Source organism: Mus musculus, chromosome 10 (genome assembly GCF_000001635.26).
Source record: "Mus musculus strain C57BL/6J chromosome 10, GRCm38.p6 C57BL/6J".
In the NCBI taxonomy this organism is placed as follows: Eukaryota; Metazoa; Chordata; class Mammalia; order Rodentia; family Muridae; genus Mus; species Mus musculus.
The window spans coordinates 39,133,949-39,150,542 of record NC_000076.6 but is presented as its reverse complement, the minus strand read 5'-3'; the positions used below and the strand labels follow the sequence as shown (position 1 = coordinate 39,150,542).

The 16,594-nt window shown below is 42.5% G+C and overlaps 1 protein-coding gene across 3 annotated transcripts in view; it reads right to left on the bottom strand.

Moving 5' to 3' along the window:
• The window catches only part of Tube1 (tubulin, epsilon 1), a 17,110-nt gene extending 516 nt beyond the window's left edge, over positions 1–16,594 (bottom strand). The window contains exons 1-12 of one of the 3 annotated variants that reach the window (XR_380075.3): positions 16,436–16,594; positions 16,264–16,337; positions 15,503–15,555; positions 13,352–13,409; positions 9,605–9,720; positions 8,167–8,288; positions 5,981–6,168; positions 5,612–5,787; positions 4,830–4,970; positions 3,091–3,290; positions 2,606–2,780; positions 1–1,084 (exon numbers count right to left, since the gene is read on the bottom strand). The exon at positions 1–1,084 is cut by the window's left edge and continues 447 nt beyond it. Coding sequence is in view for 2 of the 3 variants with exons in the window: in NM_028006.2 (NP_082282.1) it covers positions 926–1,084; positions 2,606–2,780; positions 3,091–3,231; positions 4,830–4,970; positions 5,612–5,787; positions 5,981–6,168; positions 8,167–8,288; positions 9,605–9,720; positions 13,352–13,409; positions 15,503–15,555; positions 16,264–16,337; positions 16,436–16,460 (1,428 nt within the window). In the remaining variant the exon portion in view is untranslated. Of the gene's footprint in view, positions 1,085–2,605; positions 2,781–3,090; positions 3,291–4,829; positions 4,971–5,611; positions 5,788–5,980; positions 6,169–8,166; positions 8,289–9,604; positions 9,721–13,351; positions 13,410–15,502; positions 15,572–16,263; positions 16,338–16,435 lie in introns of all 3 variants that reach the window. The other 2 variants (XM_006512861.4, NM_028006.2) reach the window with 2 other exon arrangements.

The following is a 16,594-nucleotide window of genomic DNA, read 5'->3' as shown; positions in this document are numbered from 1 at the left end:
AATAACTGTAATATTGCAGTTTGTATACCAAATACTATAAAAGTTTAAACTTCTAAGATAAAAAACAAACATAGAACAGTCACTCAGCAAAGAAAAGAAACAGAGGATAGAAGTAAGGAAGCACACACCCGATTATTTTTCCCTTAAAATTATTTCCTTGAAAGATAAACCAACCAATGGATTTGAAACATACCTGTACTGAAACCAACATTAACGATTCAGAAGAGAGGCACAGTGGCTGCAGTCACCTCAGCACATGATAACCGTTTCCTACAAGTTCAGCTGCAGACGTCAGTGTGCAACGGTGACATGCTCAACCGCCGTAGCAGCCGTTTACACATTTGCTTTTAAACCGTTTATTATAAAAAGGGACTGGATGCCAAGTTGTGATTCTTTGGACCATAAACATATTATTACTCAAAGAACAAAAACTACCCTGAAAAGTCCAGATATTATATATATTATGTTCCTCCATTCCAAGGACCTACGTCCCTAGCATTTAAATAGAGCAGGACAGCATAAAGTGTAAATATACAAGAGATATGTACATCTTCCCTGAGGCGTTCATCACTGTGAAGATGTCTGCAAAAGACACAAATAAAGCAAGGGGACGACTGCTCCTTCCCTCTGCGTCGGCTTTTGTTGCACGAGTAGCCCAGGCTGGCCCTGAACGCAGGCCCTCCTGCATGTCAGCCACACTGGGATTACACTTGTGTAACACCATGTTGGGTTCTCTCTCATCTCAATTTTGGCAAACTGCCTAAAGTGATACCATGTACCGCTATAAAAAACTGTAATAAAATAGAAACCACCATTTTAGATAAAATACTTCCTGATACTGTGAAAAACATGGGCTTTCTGAATCAGAAAAAATGCTGCAACAGAAAGGGGACAGACAGAACAACTGCTTTCTCAGCTTCTCCCCTCACAAGGCCACACTCAACCTGGGCACATCTGGCACAGGCAGGCTCTTTGTGGCATCGAGGTCACTGTACTCCTGTATGAGCGCTGACAGAGAGGACACAGCTTCCGTAAAAGTGCTTTCCTCCATCCCATCAACTTGCAGGTAGTGATGGAGGTGAGCCTGTAATTGAAAAATCGCAATTACCAACCCAGGAACTCTAAGTCATACACCCATCCCATAAGCTTTTAGCAAATATTACTCAAACTATAGGTCAGTTGTCCTTCTCTCCTTGGAAGTGATGGTTGCTGGGGACGGGGTGCATAGGACTCAGTGGTATACTCACCTGTAAGTGGCCTTAAGTGACCAACCCTACCTCATTTAAGACACTGGCTGATTATAGTGGGGTATGGCACACACGCACACAAGCACACACACACACAACGAAAGGAAGATTGAGGAAGAGAAGGAGTTCAGATGGAGGGAAAAAGGACGATGATGGGAAATATGATCAGAGCAGGTTCTATGTACGTGGGAAATAGTGGAGATTGCATAAATTAAAAACATCCATAGGCCATTCAGCTTTAAAATGGAAACGAGAACTTAAGTCAAATAGATATTGTGCCTAAAGAAGTGTTCACCATACAAGAGTGTCGTGACTGACATGGGGGTAATCAACCAGTATCTGGCTGCATTTGAGACTCCCTCCTTCCATACAGGCTTGGCTGTAACCCAGGCCAAAAGACTCAGAAGGTTATAGGATATACCTTTGTATATCCTATTTACCATTGTTTTGCTAAATGGACATGTTATAAAACTGTTCATATATAAATGTATGGATATAAATATAATTATATCCATAGACTAGTTCTGTTTGCAGTGTTGTCCACAAAAGCATTTTTTCCTTTCTTCCAGTGGACAGTGCAAGAGACTCATAACTGGTTAAAACGTGGGGAATAAGCAACTACTGAGCACTTAGCTACAAATGGACACTATAGAATCCCTTCCCCCACACCCGACTCACCCAGGCTCAGAGAACACTGCAGAAGACATGCAGAAAGAACCTAAGAGCCAGAGGATGGTAGAGCATCATGTGAGTGTGTGCTCTGGACATGACACCCTATGGTGCTCATGAACTCAGAGGAGCTGTGGTTCCCTGCACAGATGACGCCTGCCAGTGGTTAACACAGACTGGGGAGGGGCTCATGAGGTTCCATCTCTAATGCAGAGCTATGGAAGGGGAAGCCATTCTTGCTCAGTGATGAAGCCACTGATAAGTTGCATATGATGTGCGTGCGTGCGTGCGTGCATGCGTGTGTGTGTGTGTGCGTGAGAGAGAGAGAGAGAGAGAGAGAGAGAGAGAGAGAGAGAAGAAAGTGTGTGTGTGTGGGTTACTTTCTGGGAAAAGGAGGTCCAAAGAGAATGGGAGGATGAGCGGAGGGCAGTGTGGGATGAAATACTCAAAATATGCCCCATACATGTGTGAAACTGCTGAAGAATAAATGATTTTTTAAAGACAAAATTAGTGTATTGCCTAAATCCTACAAATACATGGAATTTCTCTCTTTAGATTTGAAATAGCCCAGGCAAACTTCTCTTGGATTGCAACTAGATAACAAATATGCCAGAGAGCTTTAGCCCTGATTTCCAATGGCGTAATACTTCTTAGCCAAAAGATATGCAGTCACAAAGAAGAGTAATTACCTTTTTCTTGTAGAGCCTTGTGAACCTTTCTCTCAGCTCCATGAAGGTAGGCTTCACACACGTGTTATTTGCTAAAGCTAACAGAGAATGCGAGTGGCCCACAGGCGGTACAGAACACAGGCTGGTCTTCCAGCCTTCTTGATTCCAGGAGACAAACTGCAGAGCAGGTTTTAATCTGAGATATAAAACCCAAAGGTAAGAACTAAGTTACTAAAATGGCAACCTTGCAGCAGCTCAGTTCACACATCAGCATCAGCAGCGGGCCAGCCGTGCCACTGGAATCTGCCTTCTGTGTTTAGAACAGGCAGCATCATGAGACAGTACGATGAAGCCCTACACTTCATGCAGTGCGTGCAAAACAAAGCTTTGTACGTGAAGACTCACTTACCTAAGTCACGTTTTATGGAAATTTGAACAAAGGCTTTCATAGCTATTACATTGTCCCAAACTCTACATATAAATTATCTTAAAAATAAAAACCGAACCTTTCAATATTTCTGCGAAGATCGGAAATCTGTACGTTTCCTCTAACGATGAGGGCACAGGCAAGGTAGAGGCTATGTCTGGGGTCTGCTTGGATGAGCTGGTGATCCTTACTAAAGGCGTCTGAAAACATCTGATCCAGTCTACAAGGAAAGAGCCAGTGTCCATCAAAACATGCCTTTCTTCCACATGGACTCGTGACCTGAAATTGCACATTGGCACGATGGCCTTGGGTTACCTGCACTACAGCTGAGGTAGAAGACCAAACGAAACCCAGGAAACCCTCAACAACAGAAAAGGACACCAAGACCAGTTGGTGCAACATTTAAACATTCCTTGTGGATTTTTACTAGCAAACTTTAAAGAAAACCTGCCAGCACAAATTGTAATGATTAAAATTAAAAATGTTGATACAAGTATTGTTTCTGTCTAAATATACCAAGCAGATTACTTCAATGACTTTGAAATATTCAAGTTGAAGGACCAAGTCAAGCGTGTTCCTTTTCATTATGCCGAATTTAGGTATAAGGATTAACTTTAAATATAGAAATTCCATTACGAAATAGTTTACTACTGCTGGGCAGTGGTGGTACATACTTTAATCCCAGCACTTGGGAGGCAGGTGGATCTCTGAGCTTGAGGCCAGCCTGGTCTACAGAGGGAGTTCTAGGACAGCCAGGGCTTCTCAGAGAAACCTTGTCTTGAAAATATGAAAAAATAAAACACAACAAAACAACAACAACAACAATAAAAGAGTTTACTATCAATTTACTTGGGTATGTCTACATTAAAACACTCATTCTTCTTAAACATGATGAGTTCTAACAATACTAGTGAACAGCCAATGCTGTGATCCACTCTACACATGGCTTCTCTTGCTGAGATCATTAGAGGATCCTTGGCAGATAAGGAGTCCTATCTACTGCCTGGCACAACTGGCCACTTGCTATTCACTTAAATAAAATTCAGTAATTCATTTTTAACCATAAAAATGTGAGCCATCGGGTGGGTTCTGGGGGGTTCCCAGGGTTTTATGAACGCTATGCAAGCAAGCACTCCTCCAACTGAGAGACACCTCCAGACAAGTGTTTGTTCTTTTCTGAGACAGCATCACTCTGTATTCCAGGCTGGCCTGGAACTCATGAACATCCTTCCTTTAGCCTCTAAGAACTCACATTAGAGGTGTGCACTACCACACCCAACCTAAGAGCATTTTTTTTTTTTTGAGACAGGAATTCACCATGTAGACCAGGCAGACCTCTAACTCACAGAGATATGCCTGGCTCTACTTCTTGAGACCTGGGATTAGAGGAGTATGTTATATCATGCCTGATGCTAAGAGCAACTCGAAATTATATGATGATCTGGAAATTATATGCAACAGCTACTATATATAAAAGTCTTCCATGGGGCTTGACTGCGGTAAGAACTTAAAAGCCTAACATGTCATCTACCCCATAAACAGTATGATAGGGAATTTAAGACATCTGTCCAGAGTCCGCATTCAAATCTACTCGGTCCTATTAATCTTCAAAAGCTTAAACATTTTGTCACCAGGTTTAGTTTCAGTCTAATACTGACATTTTAAAACAATTTACTTCTAAAGAAATACTTGACTAATGAGAAATGCCTGTCACCAACTATATTTTTTATGATTTTCACCAATATAACCTGAGTTAATATAAACTTCCCCTGAAGAGCACGCCAAGCGCTCAGGCAATGGAATCCACTTGTCCCTCACCTTCGGGGGGGAATGTTAACATCGGCCAGCGTGTACAGAGGTGTCAGGCTTGACACGAGATAATGAAGCTTCGGGAAAGGAACCAAGTTCATGCTGATCTCATTCAGGTCCATATTGAGGGAGCCCTCAAACCTCGCAGAGCTAGAAGGCCAACGTGAGAACAGTGAGACGTACTTTCATTTAAGACAGTAATTCTGCAGGCTGTTAGGTTCTCAGATCCTTTGTTGCACTGATCAACAAGAGCAGAACGGAGCTCTTGTTTCTGAATCACTGAAATTTAATTTCACAGTCATGAAAGAAGCCAATTAAAATACAACATAATGCTTAGCAAATCTTATTTCTAGACTTCTAAAGTGCAAGCAACATCTATTATACCTGCTCATTATACATTTAAAAGTATCTCATTTAAACAGACTTTATATTGAGTTAATCAGGTCAATTATATATTGTGGAAATTTTATTAAATTTATTAAGGGTCTGTTTAAAACATTCATAATCATAGAACATAATTGTGATCTTAAAAGCTTGAGAAATCAAGACCCAAGCATGGCAATGTTGTGGACTGGATGGCAGAGAGGACAGAGGTTAACAGCAGTGGCAGTGTGTCTACAATGAGAGTGTTGACCACAGAACACCCACTATGCTCCAAGTGACAGAGTGCTTGCTTCAACACACTCAAGGGCTACATTTAATAGTGTCCTGAAATCAAACAAAGGACTAAGGCACAGGAAGTGTGGACGCCACAAAGCTCGGTGAGTTTGCAGGCGTCCTGAGCGGGCTACCTTGTCAGGCTGAGGAGCAGGTTCGCCACAATGTTGTTCATGGCGTCGAAGGGCTTCTTGTGGTGCTTTTTAACAGCCCCCATGTTCGACGTAATGAGACTCTTAGGCTTCACAGCTGAGCCCAACTTTCCAGAATTTACCACAAGATCAATTTTGCTAATGATGTCAAATAAAGACTTGAGAGGAAAAAAAAACATACTGGGTGAGATCCTGTTAATGAGGCTTAGGAGATATTTTCCTAACAAGAAAAAAATCAAACTTATTTCTTCTCTTAGTTGGAAACGGTTAAAATACTGAACAAGCACAAAAGGATGTAACACAGAATGAAATATATAAAATACATCCATGATGTCCAGTACCGAGTCTTACTTGGTTGTCAATGGGCAGCACACAGTCTGCATGCTCATTCAGTTCCTTCATGGCCAGCATACTGTTATAAGGCGAGGTGATGACATCGTCTTCACTGGAAGGATAAACCGCTGTCACAAACCGGTACACTTCTGGGAATTCATCTTCAAGAACCTTTAACAGAAATGTGCCAAGCCCAGAGCCTGTTCCTGAGAATTAAAGTTCAAAAGAAAACAACCCGAATGGTTAGAAGTATAATTCTGAATAATCTAGAATGTAGGCATATTTACCTATAGGCATAATTTTCAACGCAGAGACAGCACAAGCTAGGCTGTCAGGGTTCAAGTCCAGAATTCCATCTCAGGCTCTGAGCACGAGTCTGGGATGGCTTTCTCTAACCTTTTGTTGTTGTTGTTGCTGTATTTTAATCATTAGATATTAAAAGAACTGAATATAAAAACTTCAATCACATGGCATCCAGTATACCTGAAAGCAACTTAAAAAACAAAACAAAAACCTATTTGACAGCTTTGATCTCAAGATACAAACCATCTCAATAATACAGAAAACTGTCACCAAGCAACTTCCAACAGCCAATAAAATATGTCCCCTGGAACTCACAAAGCTTCAAACACAATGTGCTATCACCACTTATTTAAAAGCAGAAGCTCTGGAAATCTCATTAGTAACTTTTTGATGTTCAAAGTCACAAATTCAGAAAATTTTAAGGACTTAAAGGAGAAAACTGGATCCTATAAATTAGTTCTATGAAACTGGTGATGAAGAGAGTTTGCAAGCTGAAATGGTAAGATGTAGAAATGTGTCAAACATAGTTTGAATAAGTAGTTTTCAGAATCTTGTCTTGTAGGGTGTGTGCATGCTATGTTGTTACATGAAAATTATATGTAAAAATAAATATATGTGTGTACGTGTACACACACACACACACACACACACACACACACAGAGTTTCTTGTGATTAAAAGGTAAAGTCAAGACTCCCAGGTGTGAGGCATCGGCCACATTTAGCCAACATAAACCCAGAAGCCTAAGATATTGGTTTGTTTGTTTGTTTGTTTAATTTCTGAAACTCCATTACCTAGCTCTTGATTGTGAACTCTGTATATGACAATGCCATGTTGCAAGCCCCAGAACACAAAGCCTCAATACCAGTTTTAGAAAGAAAAGTATGTTATTTTTTCTTCCAGATCCTGTTAATATGACTATTTTGAAATTAGCACATCATTGTGTTTCTGTTTTATCAATAAGAGAGCAATATAATTCCATTTCAAATTACAGACTTATCTGGGAAACAAAGCAATTTAGATCTTGTTTCAAGCTCAGGCTTGAGTGTACTGAGTGGTTTTTAAGGAAGTGAATGAATTTGTTTACTCTTCATTTTTGTTATTGGAGGGAGTGGTGGGAAGGTTTGAAGGTGGCGAATTGAAGAGGATTAGTACCCCTGTAAGCAAGCCACACGAGAACATGCCGGAAAAGTTCAGCTCTAAAAAGTGAAAGAAAAAAATTCAAAATTAAGAAAAATTGGTCAACAGTGACAATTTCAGTTTTATATATGTGTGTGTGTGTGTGTGTGTGTGTGTGTGACACACGCGCTCCACTGTGTGCTCAAGCACTGTGTATGTGTATGACATGGAGGGCAAAGTCACCACCAGGCCTTAGTCAAGTGCCATTCTCCTTTCTGCTTGAGAGCTGGCGTCCAGTGCGCCCCAGGGGCCTGCATGTCTCTTGCTCCCAGGTTCTGGAATTAGAAGCACGTACCTCACACCCAAGCTTTTTGATGTGGGTTCTGACGCTCAAACCCAGGCCCTTGTGTTTGTAGCATGAGTATGAACAGAGTACCCAATAGCTATTCCTTACTTCCAATTTCACAACATTTTAAGATAAAAAGCTGAAGTGTTCGGACACTGAAACATACATACCAGGCATCCAACCTACATCTCTGGGGTCATATGTATCCTAGGTGAGCCAAGAACATGGCCCAACACAATACCCGAAACATCGGAAAATCGTTTCTGTTCAGTTGTCTTTGGTCCCTGAGCACGAGCCCTGTGGCTGACACCGTGTCTCACTGTGAGAAAACTGCACACGTCTGCTAGCGAATGTTGAGCAGGCAGCAGGTCTGACAATAGGCTGCTGTCTGAGAATGGGCTCCTCCTTGAAGGGAGCTGAGTGGGAGGGGCTGTTACCTCCGCCCATGGAGTGGATGATGAAGAAGCACTGTAAGCAATCGCACTGCTCTGCCGACTTCCGCAGTTTCTCTAAAATCTGTTCCCGGTAAAGACATCCAAAAACTTTGTGACCCACAGCCCTGAAAATAAGAATACAGATTAAAAAAAAATCCTTGATTATTATTTTATGATTTTATTATTTCCTCAGTCTAAGAAAGATTGAAAAAAAAAGAACTTTTTAAATTGTACTAAGAAATCTATGTCCTATTTATCATATATTACATGCCAACAATTCTCAAATATCCTTATTAGCAAGCAGTATTAACTATAGCTTTTAGAACTTTATCTTCAATTTTTCACCAGATAAACTATAAAAATTAAGAATTTAGGTATAATTTTTTTTTATTTCCCTTTAAACTCTGAACTGCAGTGAATTTACATATTAAAAAGCAGAAAAAGATCAACTCAACAGATACCAAAATGAAAATTTTCCAACTAATTTATCTGGTCTAAAATATGAAAAACTGATCCTATCCCATTATTAGATGAAATGGCAATGGTTGAAGATGGCAGTGGAGACCTGTGTTGACTGGGTCTTGGAGTGTCACTATGACAGACCACAAAATAAACATGACTTTCCCGTAATGCAGCTTTAGTACAACGCAAATATTACATGAGTTCTACACAACTCAAGAGGAAAGCTAGGTAGGTTGTCAGCCAGGCTCACTTCTTAAGTTATTGGTTCCCCAGTGTGATGGTTTGTATATGCTCAGCCCAGGGAGGGGCACTATTAGAAGGTGTGGCCCTGCTGGTGTGGGTGTGTCACTGTGGGTGTAGGCAAAGAGACTCTCCTAACTAAGACACCTAGTTTCCTGACACATAGAATCCAAATTCATGCTTTAATGAAACTATAATTCTGAACTCTACCATGACTCCAAGTAACTGGTAGCAATATTTGATAGGAATAATGTGAGATTTACAAACAATGGGAAACTCCTTAATTTTTAAGCAAGAGAAAGAAATCAATGAGAATTCTTTAACTGTTGGGGTGCATTTTTCCCAGGAAGAGATTACATATTTAAGAGTCAAAACAGTCTCTCACTCAGGTCGGAAACAAGGATAGCAGGTTGCTTGCTTTAGATCTTTCAGTGAATTCTGTTGATTTAGACGAACAGGAAAAGTTGAGGAATCAAGTAACACAAGCAATTCATTTTGAAAAAAACAACTGAGGGTTTCACGTTCTCATGATTCACTTCGTGCTAAGCAACAGGAAGAAAGGACCAAGAGTCAAAAGCCACGCCGCATAGCTTCTGAGTGCCGTGAAGCATCACCATCAATCATGAGGAGGCGGCAAAAAGGCAGACTGCGGCCGGCTTTCCGTACTCACTAGGCAGGGCCTATTCGGATATGGAAATGAATACTCAGCTGTTTCAAATGACATTCAGTATTGCCTCACCAATTATTTCCCGAGCCAGAGATATCAGTGATGAGCTGTTTGCTATCAAACACGTCTCTCAGTGGGCCTTGGAGAATTTCATTCACTACGCCTTCTTCCATGTCAATCAAAACAGCCTGAAAAGAAAATTTAAATTTAACATAGTTTCTATAGTAATTTACTCTATAAATTCAATAATTCATTAGCTATAAGTTATATTATTCTTTTTCTCAATTTAAGATTAAAATTTTTCGTTATGTAATCTACTATAAGGATTAAAAAGGTAATTTCATCCAGCTCAAAATGATGAAACCCAATTAAAAAGTGGATTCTAAACTTTTAACTCTATTCCAAAAGGGGCCAGTAGGGAACAAAGGAACGCAATAATTCTTTCAACTGAATTCAAACAGGGTCTTAGAAATCTAGAAGGCAATTCTGACCAGAAAAAAATTTCAATAGGTGTAGGCTGTATTAATTCATTTGAATTATTGTATTAATTCACTAGAAGTCAAAACGGAACAACTATAGGTAAGAAACGTCCAGTTCAAGTGAGCTAACTGCTAAAGCCAAGGCACTAGACAGACTGTAAGGTGGCAAGGCCCCTTCATTCAAGAAATGCACAGGCATTCATAGGCTCTGACTATACTGACAGGGGAGATAATCTACACTGAGAAAATAGGAATATAAAAGATAAATAAGATTAAAGGAGATACAGCCAATGCAAGCAGGAATGGTTTGCCAATAAGACCATGTGCTCCCTCCTCCTGGGACCATGTGCTCCCCCCTCCTGGGACCATGTGCTCCCTCCTCCTGGGACCATGTGCTCCCCCCTCCTGGGACCATGTGCTCCCTCCTCCTGGGACCATGTGCTCCCCCCTCCTGGGACTATGTGCTCCCTCCTCCTGGAACTATGTGCTCCCTCCTCCTGGGACTATGTGCTCCCTCCTCCTGGGACCATGTGCTCCCTCCTCCTGGCACCATGTGCTCCCTCCTCCTGGCACCATGTGCTCCCTCCTCCTGGCACCATGTGCTCCCTCCTCCTGGCACCAGTGCTCCCTTCTCCTGGTTTGCCAACAGGACCATGTGCTCCCTCCTCCTGGCACCAGTGCTCCCTTCTCCTGGTTTGCCAACAGGACCATGTGCTTCCTCCTCTGATTTTCCAATAAGACCATGTGTTCCCTCTTCCTGGTTTTCTTTTTTCTTTTCCAAAGAAAAGCTGCCAAAGAATTTACTGTGGACCATGTAGTGGCCACTCAGCATTTGAAACAAACTGGTGAGTAAGCTTAGATGCTGGGTGCCTCAGGAGCTGTTCAACAAGTGAACAAACTGTTGTTGGGAAATACTGTCCCCTCTCACCCTGTGCAGCAACACACTACTCTAGATTCCACTGAGAAGTTTTAAATTTTCTAAAATTTGAAAATTTAAAATTTCAAAACTGTCCAAAGCCAAGTTTACACACACATGTACGCACACATATGTGCAAGGTGTCACAGTCAGTATTGGCCTGCTGCTGGTCTGGTCCACATCTTTCTGAATCCCAGAGAAACTACTGCAGCTCAGCAAATTGATGGGATACACTGAAACTGCAAAGCCCGAAGCTGCCATGAGTGACAGAAAGAATAGAGCCTAACCACGTTACAACCAACGCTTGCTTCAAAAGCTGAATGAACTGGGCTATTACATTTTGCCTTATCCACCGTATCTGCCAACCATCTTCCACTTCTTCATGTACCTGGCCACCATTATGGAAGGAAAATGCTTCCACAATCGGAAAGATGCAGAAAATACTTTTTAAGAGTTTGTTAAATGGAACCTATTTTGATCGCTTCTCGGCCTTTTGGCTAAGATCAAGTGTGGAACCTATTTTGATTAATAAAGATGTATATTGGCCTAGTTATTTAAGACTCATGGTCTGAAATAGCAATTCCTTGTTTTAAACAATTTACTGACTTAGCCTACTTAACGCAGTGCACTTTAGGTGGCGCTACCACCCGGGCAGGTGGTCCTGGATGGTGTAAGAAAGCAGGCTGAGCAAACCATGAGGACCAAGCCAGCAAGCTGCTTCAGTTGCTGCTTCTGGATCCCTACCCTGACTTCCTTTCATGCTGCACCATGATGTAGATGTGCAAGTGAAATAAACTCTTTCCTCCTCACCTTACTTTGGTCGTTATATTTTATCCCAGCCATAGAAACCCTAAGATGAAGATAAATAATGAGTGCAACTATTTTTAAAATTTGTTCAAAGATGCTGGATGTGGAGACACATGCCTGGGCCTGCAACTTCTCAGCACTCAGGAGGCTGAGACAGGATTACTGGAAGGTTTCTGCCTCCATGTATCATGTCTGTTCCCATCATATCATGTTCATGTTTCCCAACAGTGCTGCTTCCCTGGCAACAGAGCTGCTATGTAGATTCTGGGACTCAAACCCTGAGTCCTCTAGAAGAGCAGACAGTGATCTTAAACTTGAAGCCATCTCTCCCGCCCCATGTTATTGTTTTTTAAAGGTTTATCATTGTGATGTTTTTAAAAGCGTGTGTGTGTGTGTACACCTGACTGCAGGTGTCTGAGGAGGCCAGAGGTGTGGGACTGCCCTGGTGCTGTGGGCAGTTGTTAATCTGCCAGTCTGAGTGCTGTAGTCTGATCTGCAACAGCAGCAAACGCTGCTAACCTGACAACTCTCTCTGCAATGATATTTATAATTGTACTCCTTTTTATATTTGTACATAGACAACATTATTAGGGGTGTGTACTGGTTAATTTTAGGGCTTTTCAAGGATATATTAAATAACATGAAATTTTTGCTTTAAATGTAGACACTGTCCAAACAAGAGTCTTGACTGAACAAAAAAATTGTCTAAGATTATAAAAAATTACACCGGTCTTGTTCCAAGCCAGATTTAATACCATGTATGGAAGTTTGCAGTAAGTGAGCCCCAGCACCTGCGACTGCTTTGCTCTCTGTCAAGGAGATAAGCTGTAGAGCACACACTCTAATCTGGGCCTACCCAAGTGAGCTCTGACAGGATCACCACTGCCCTAGTAACCTACTTAGCTCTTCTGATCTTCCCTCAGGAACATCAAGCCCTTGGTTTCTTCTTCCTTTGAGCAGTAACTACATGTTGAGAGTGTTTTTGAATCTTCGCTTAGGCATCCCAGTCTGCAGGCACAACTGCTCTAGTAACAATGCAGAAGTCTAGATTCCCTTCCAGAGCTACAGGATAATAACCAGAATATAGCATTTACAACACTCAGTGTGTCTATTAGCCTGCCATTCTACATTTACTTAGCAGTCTAGGAGATGTGGACATGCCTTTCTCTGAGCTCTTTCTTACCATCACATCTGTGAGTGGTGGGAGGAACGGGGGCATACTTGGAGAGGGTAAAGATCACATTCCCGGACAACCCTTCCATTCTCTCCTCAGGAGCTTGCGTTCTATGACTTCAGCTGAGTCCAGGCTTCCCAGGGGCTCCCTCCACGATTCACCATGTTCATCAACTGCTCTGATATGCAGACACTTTCTCCTTCAGTTTGTTTTCCATCAGAGATCACACAGAGAGAAACAGTTTTCAGGATACACCCCACTGCTCTAGTCTTTCTGGAGTCTGAACCTTAGCACCTCAGTTCCTTACCCACTGTTAACTGCCCTTCTTTTTCTAATAGTCAGAGACCAGCTAACAACCAGAAGAGAAAAACACTGCAGAGAAGCAATGAACTCAAATTCCACTGCCATGTTACAAAGTAAAAACTCCAGAGTATGTATCTTACCCGTGCTTTTAGAGAAGATATTCTTCCTTTGGAAATACTGCCACCATCCCCAACAGCTCTGAAAGATAAGGAAATTGAGAAAGGGCTGTAAGATTTGTCAGGGCGGCTAGTGTTACTGTCATTACACATAAAGCAGCTCTCCTTATCTTGATCCAGGGGTCCTAACTCATGGCTTTACTCAGCAGCAAGCACCTTGACCTGGAGAGCCATCTTGCCAGTCTCAGTATCTGTCTCTGAGGCATTTCTCTGAACCTAGAACATCTGGTTCCAGTTTTGTGAGCTAAATGCTCATCTTTCCTGTTTACGTTAATGCTAATTAGGTTTTCTGCTGAAGCCAAACAGATCAGCTGATATAAGCGTTACATACCACCCAGGCTGCTTCTAGAACTTTAGCGAAAGTACTGAAATCTGTGCATATATACAGTGTTCTGGCCAATATCGCTTGCAGGACAGAGACTAGATGAAGAGAAGCTGGCTAAACACAGTACAGACCAGTAACGAGTGAACTGCAATCTCAGGACAATTCCAATTGGCTCCAGTTTTGCTAAATAGAACTGTATTTAAACACAGCCGCTTCCACTCATTTGTGCTCACTATCCATGAAGGCAGATGAGCAGCTGCAACAAGGCCTGAGGGTCTGGGTTGTCATGGAAACAGTTTGCCAATGTCTACTTTTGGTAGATCTTTATCATATGTTATTCAAAAGGATGAATTTGAGAAGCAGGTGTACACAAAGATGTAGTGCTAAACTCATGGAGCCGAGGCTGGTACTGGCAGCATAGGCGGAAGAGAGTCTTAGCCTCTTCTGAGACAGAAGAAAACCCAATGTTCTCATTTAACAGTATAGACCTACAAGGTGGATGAAGATTGGCCCTTCTTAAGAAAGAAAACCCAGTCTCAAGACCAACTGTCAATATGTAATACATTTTCTTTCATTAACTTACAAAGAATTTGGTTTCATTCTATCATTTCTCAAACAATGTTTTGTTGTTTCTCTCAGAATTCTTACCATGTCCTCTTGTGCCCTCCTACCCCAGGGCTTCCTGTTGTCATGTCACAGGTGACCTTTGCCCCTCCCTCAGACTGTCTCTTAGCCCCCATCATGGTCTCCTATTCACTCAACCCTGTAATAATCAAAGAGGTGGCTATCAAGAAAGGGAGGCTGGGGTGGAGCCAGGCAGGGAAGCATGTGTGAAGGGATATTGCAAAGGCAGGTCTGAGTGCATGCACGTAAGGGAGACCATGTTCCAGGTCTCAAGTAAGTAAAGCGATCTAAAGGACAGCACCCTCCCCACGAGAACAACTGCGCCCGCCGCTGTGGAAATTCACTTTAATCAATCTCACACCACCATGTCTCTACCCACCTTCTGAATAGCATGTAGCTTTGGCAGAGTTGATCCAAACAATAAAAAAGTATGCTTATGACTCAAAAGGCCTGAGTTTATACTGTCCATCCCCAACAATGACGCTCCAGGTTTTAACCTCCCAGTTCTTTGAATTTGACTAATCTGACTGTACTGGAGGCTCTGGGATTCATCAACAAGACCAAAGTCAGGTTTCCCGAGAAGATAATGGCTCCAACATCTAGTGAACAAATTCAAACTAAATTTCTACAAAGTTGGAAAGGCCTGATATTTAATTGTAATTGTCAGGATAAGTCCACTACAGCTGGTTTATAGAGAACTTTGAAAACGGATAAACTTAATGATTTAACATTAAAAGACCCAGGCATATCTCAAATGTCAAAAGGATTCTAACATCTGTATCTTACACTAAACGAAAAGTAACACACATTGTGAGCAGTTTCCACCTCTTTCATTTCTGCATACTCTGAGGGCAAGTAATATGCAAAATAATCTTTCAAAACCTGGCCCCCGCTAGACTCATACCATAGTGGGCAGGCACCCTCAGTGAAAACGTCAGGTTTTCAAAGTTACTGGGAGTCCCTTTAAAGGTTCTTTTTGGCTTCTTACGGAAGTCTATCAAGGAAGCGCGCTGTTCTGCAGAATGGTATGAAAATGGGCTATGAGAATACGCTTTGATCAGAACAGCAGACACCGTCCTAGCTGGCAACTGTTTCCTTATCCTCTAAGATTCTGCTGACAGGGAAAGGAGGCGTCCTACCAAGCGGAGACAGACTCACCCACTTACCTGGTATCCACATTCCTGAAGAAGCTGCTTATAGCGTCGTCATAAATTCCTTTCTAGAAACAAAACAAACTATAGCATTTACGTTTATTTTCTCTAAAACCCTTTTAGCTGTAGCAACTCTACAACGCTGAAGGGGCTCTAAGAAAAAGAAACCTAGGTCGACTCTTCCAATTACATCTAAAGGTAAAATGCCAAGAGAACCCCTGACTAAGTTTAACAGTGATGAAAAAAGCACACCCTGTAGGATTATACAGCTGGTACTCCAAGTGGGAATTTCTTGGGATTCTTGGTCGTTTGATGTATTTACCTACTTTATAGTGCTTTCATCTATAGCATCTACTGTCTTTCAAAACAACAACAACAACAACAACAACAGGAGGAGGAGGAGGAGGAGGAGGAGGAGGAGGAGGAGGAGGAGGAGGAGGAGGAGACTGCTAAAGATCAGGGAAACTTAAGACCAAACTCCTGACAAGTGCCTTCTGCCTGTGACTTACAGCAACACGTTTAAAAAGAAACTAGCCACGACCGGTATGAGAAGATCCTATGCAATTTATGGTACTGATTAAAAAGCCCAAGTAATCTGGGCATGATAGTGGTAGTCCTGGGGATGCAGAGACAGATGGATCGCTGCAAATTCCAGAACATGATCTACACAGCAAGTCCCAGGTCAGCCAGGGCCCCGTAGCAGGATCCAAAGCACCCCTCCCCAAACCTCATGTGAACTCTGGCAGGCCCGGGTGACAGGCAGGAGGGGCGGGTACCTGGTTGACCGCTGCGTGCTCCCTCAGCGCCAGGTCCCAGAAGCAGCAGCCGATCTGGTTCCCGCACTGTCCGACTGCAGCCAGTAGCGAGGAAGAGAGAGAGGTGCATTAGGAAGGCAACCAGGTGACTGGCTCCGCAGCGACCCGGTCCCCGCGGACGGGGGTAGCTCACCCTGTACGACCACCGACTGGGTCATTCCGCCGGGAGGACCAGCAGGAGCACTCCCGCCCAAACTCCCGCCTTAGCTTTCGAGCTCAACGACGCCCTACGAGGGGCGGCCTTAAGTCACGTCGCTGCCGCAAGTAGCCAATGTCGTAATGCCCTTGTTTC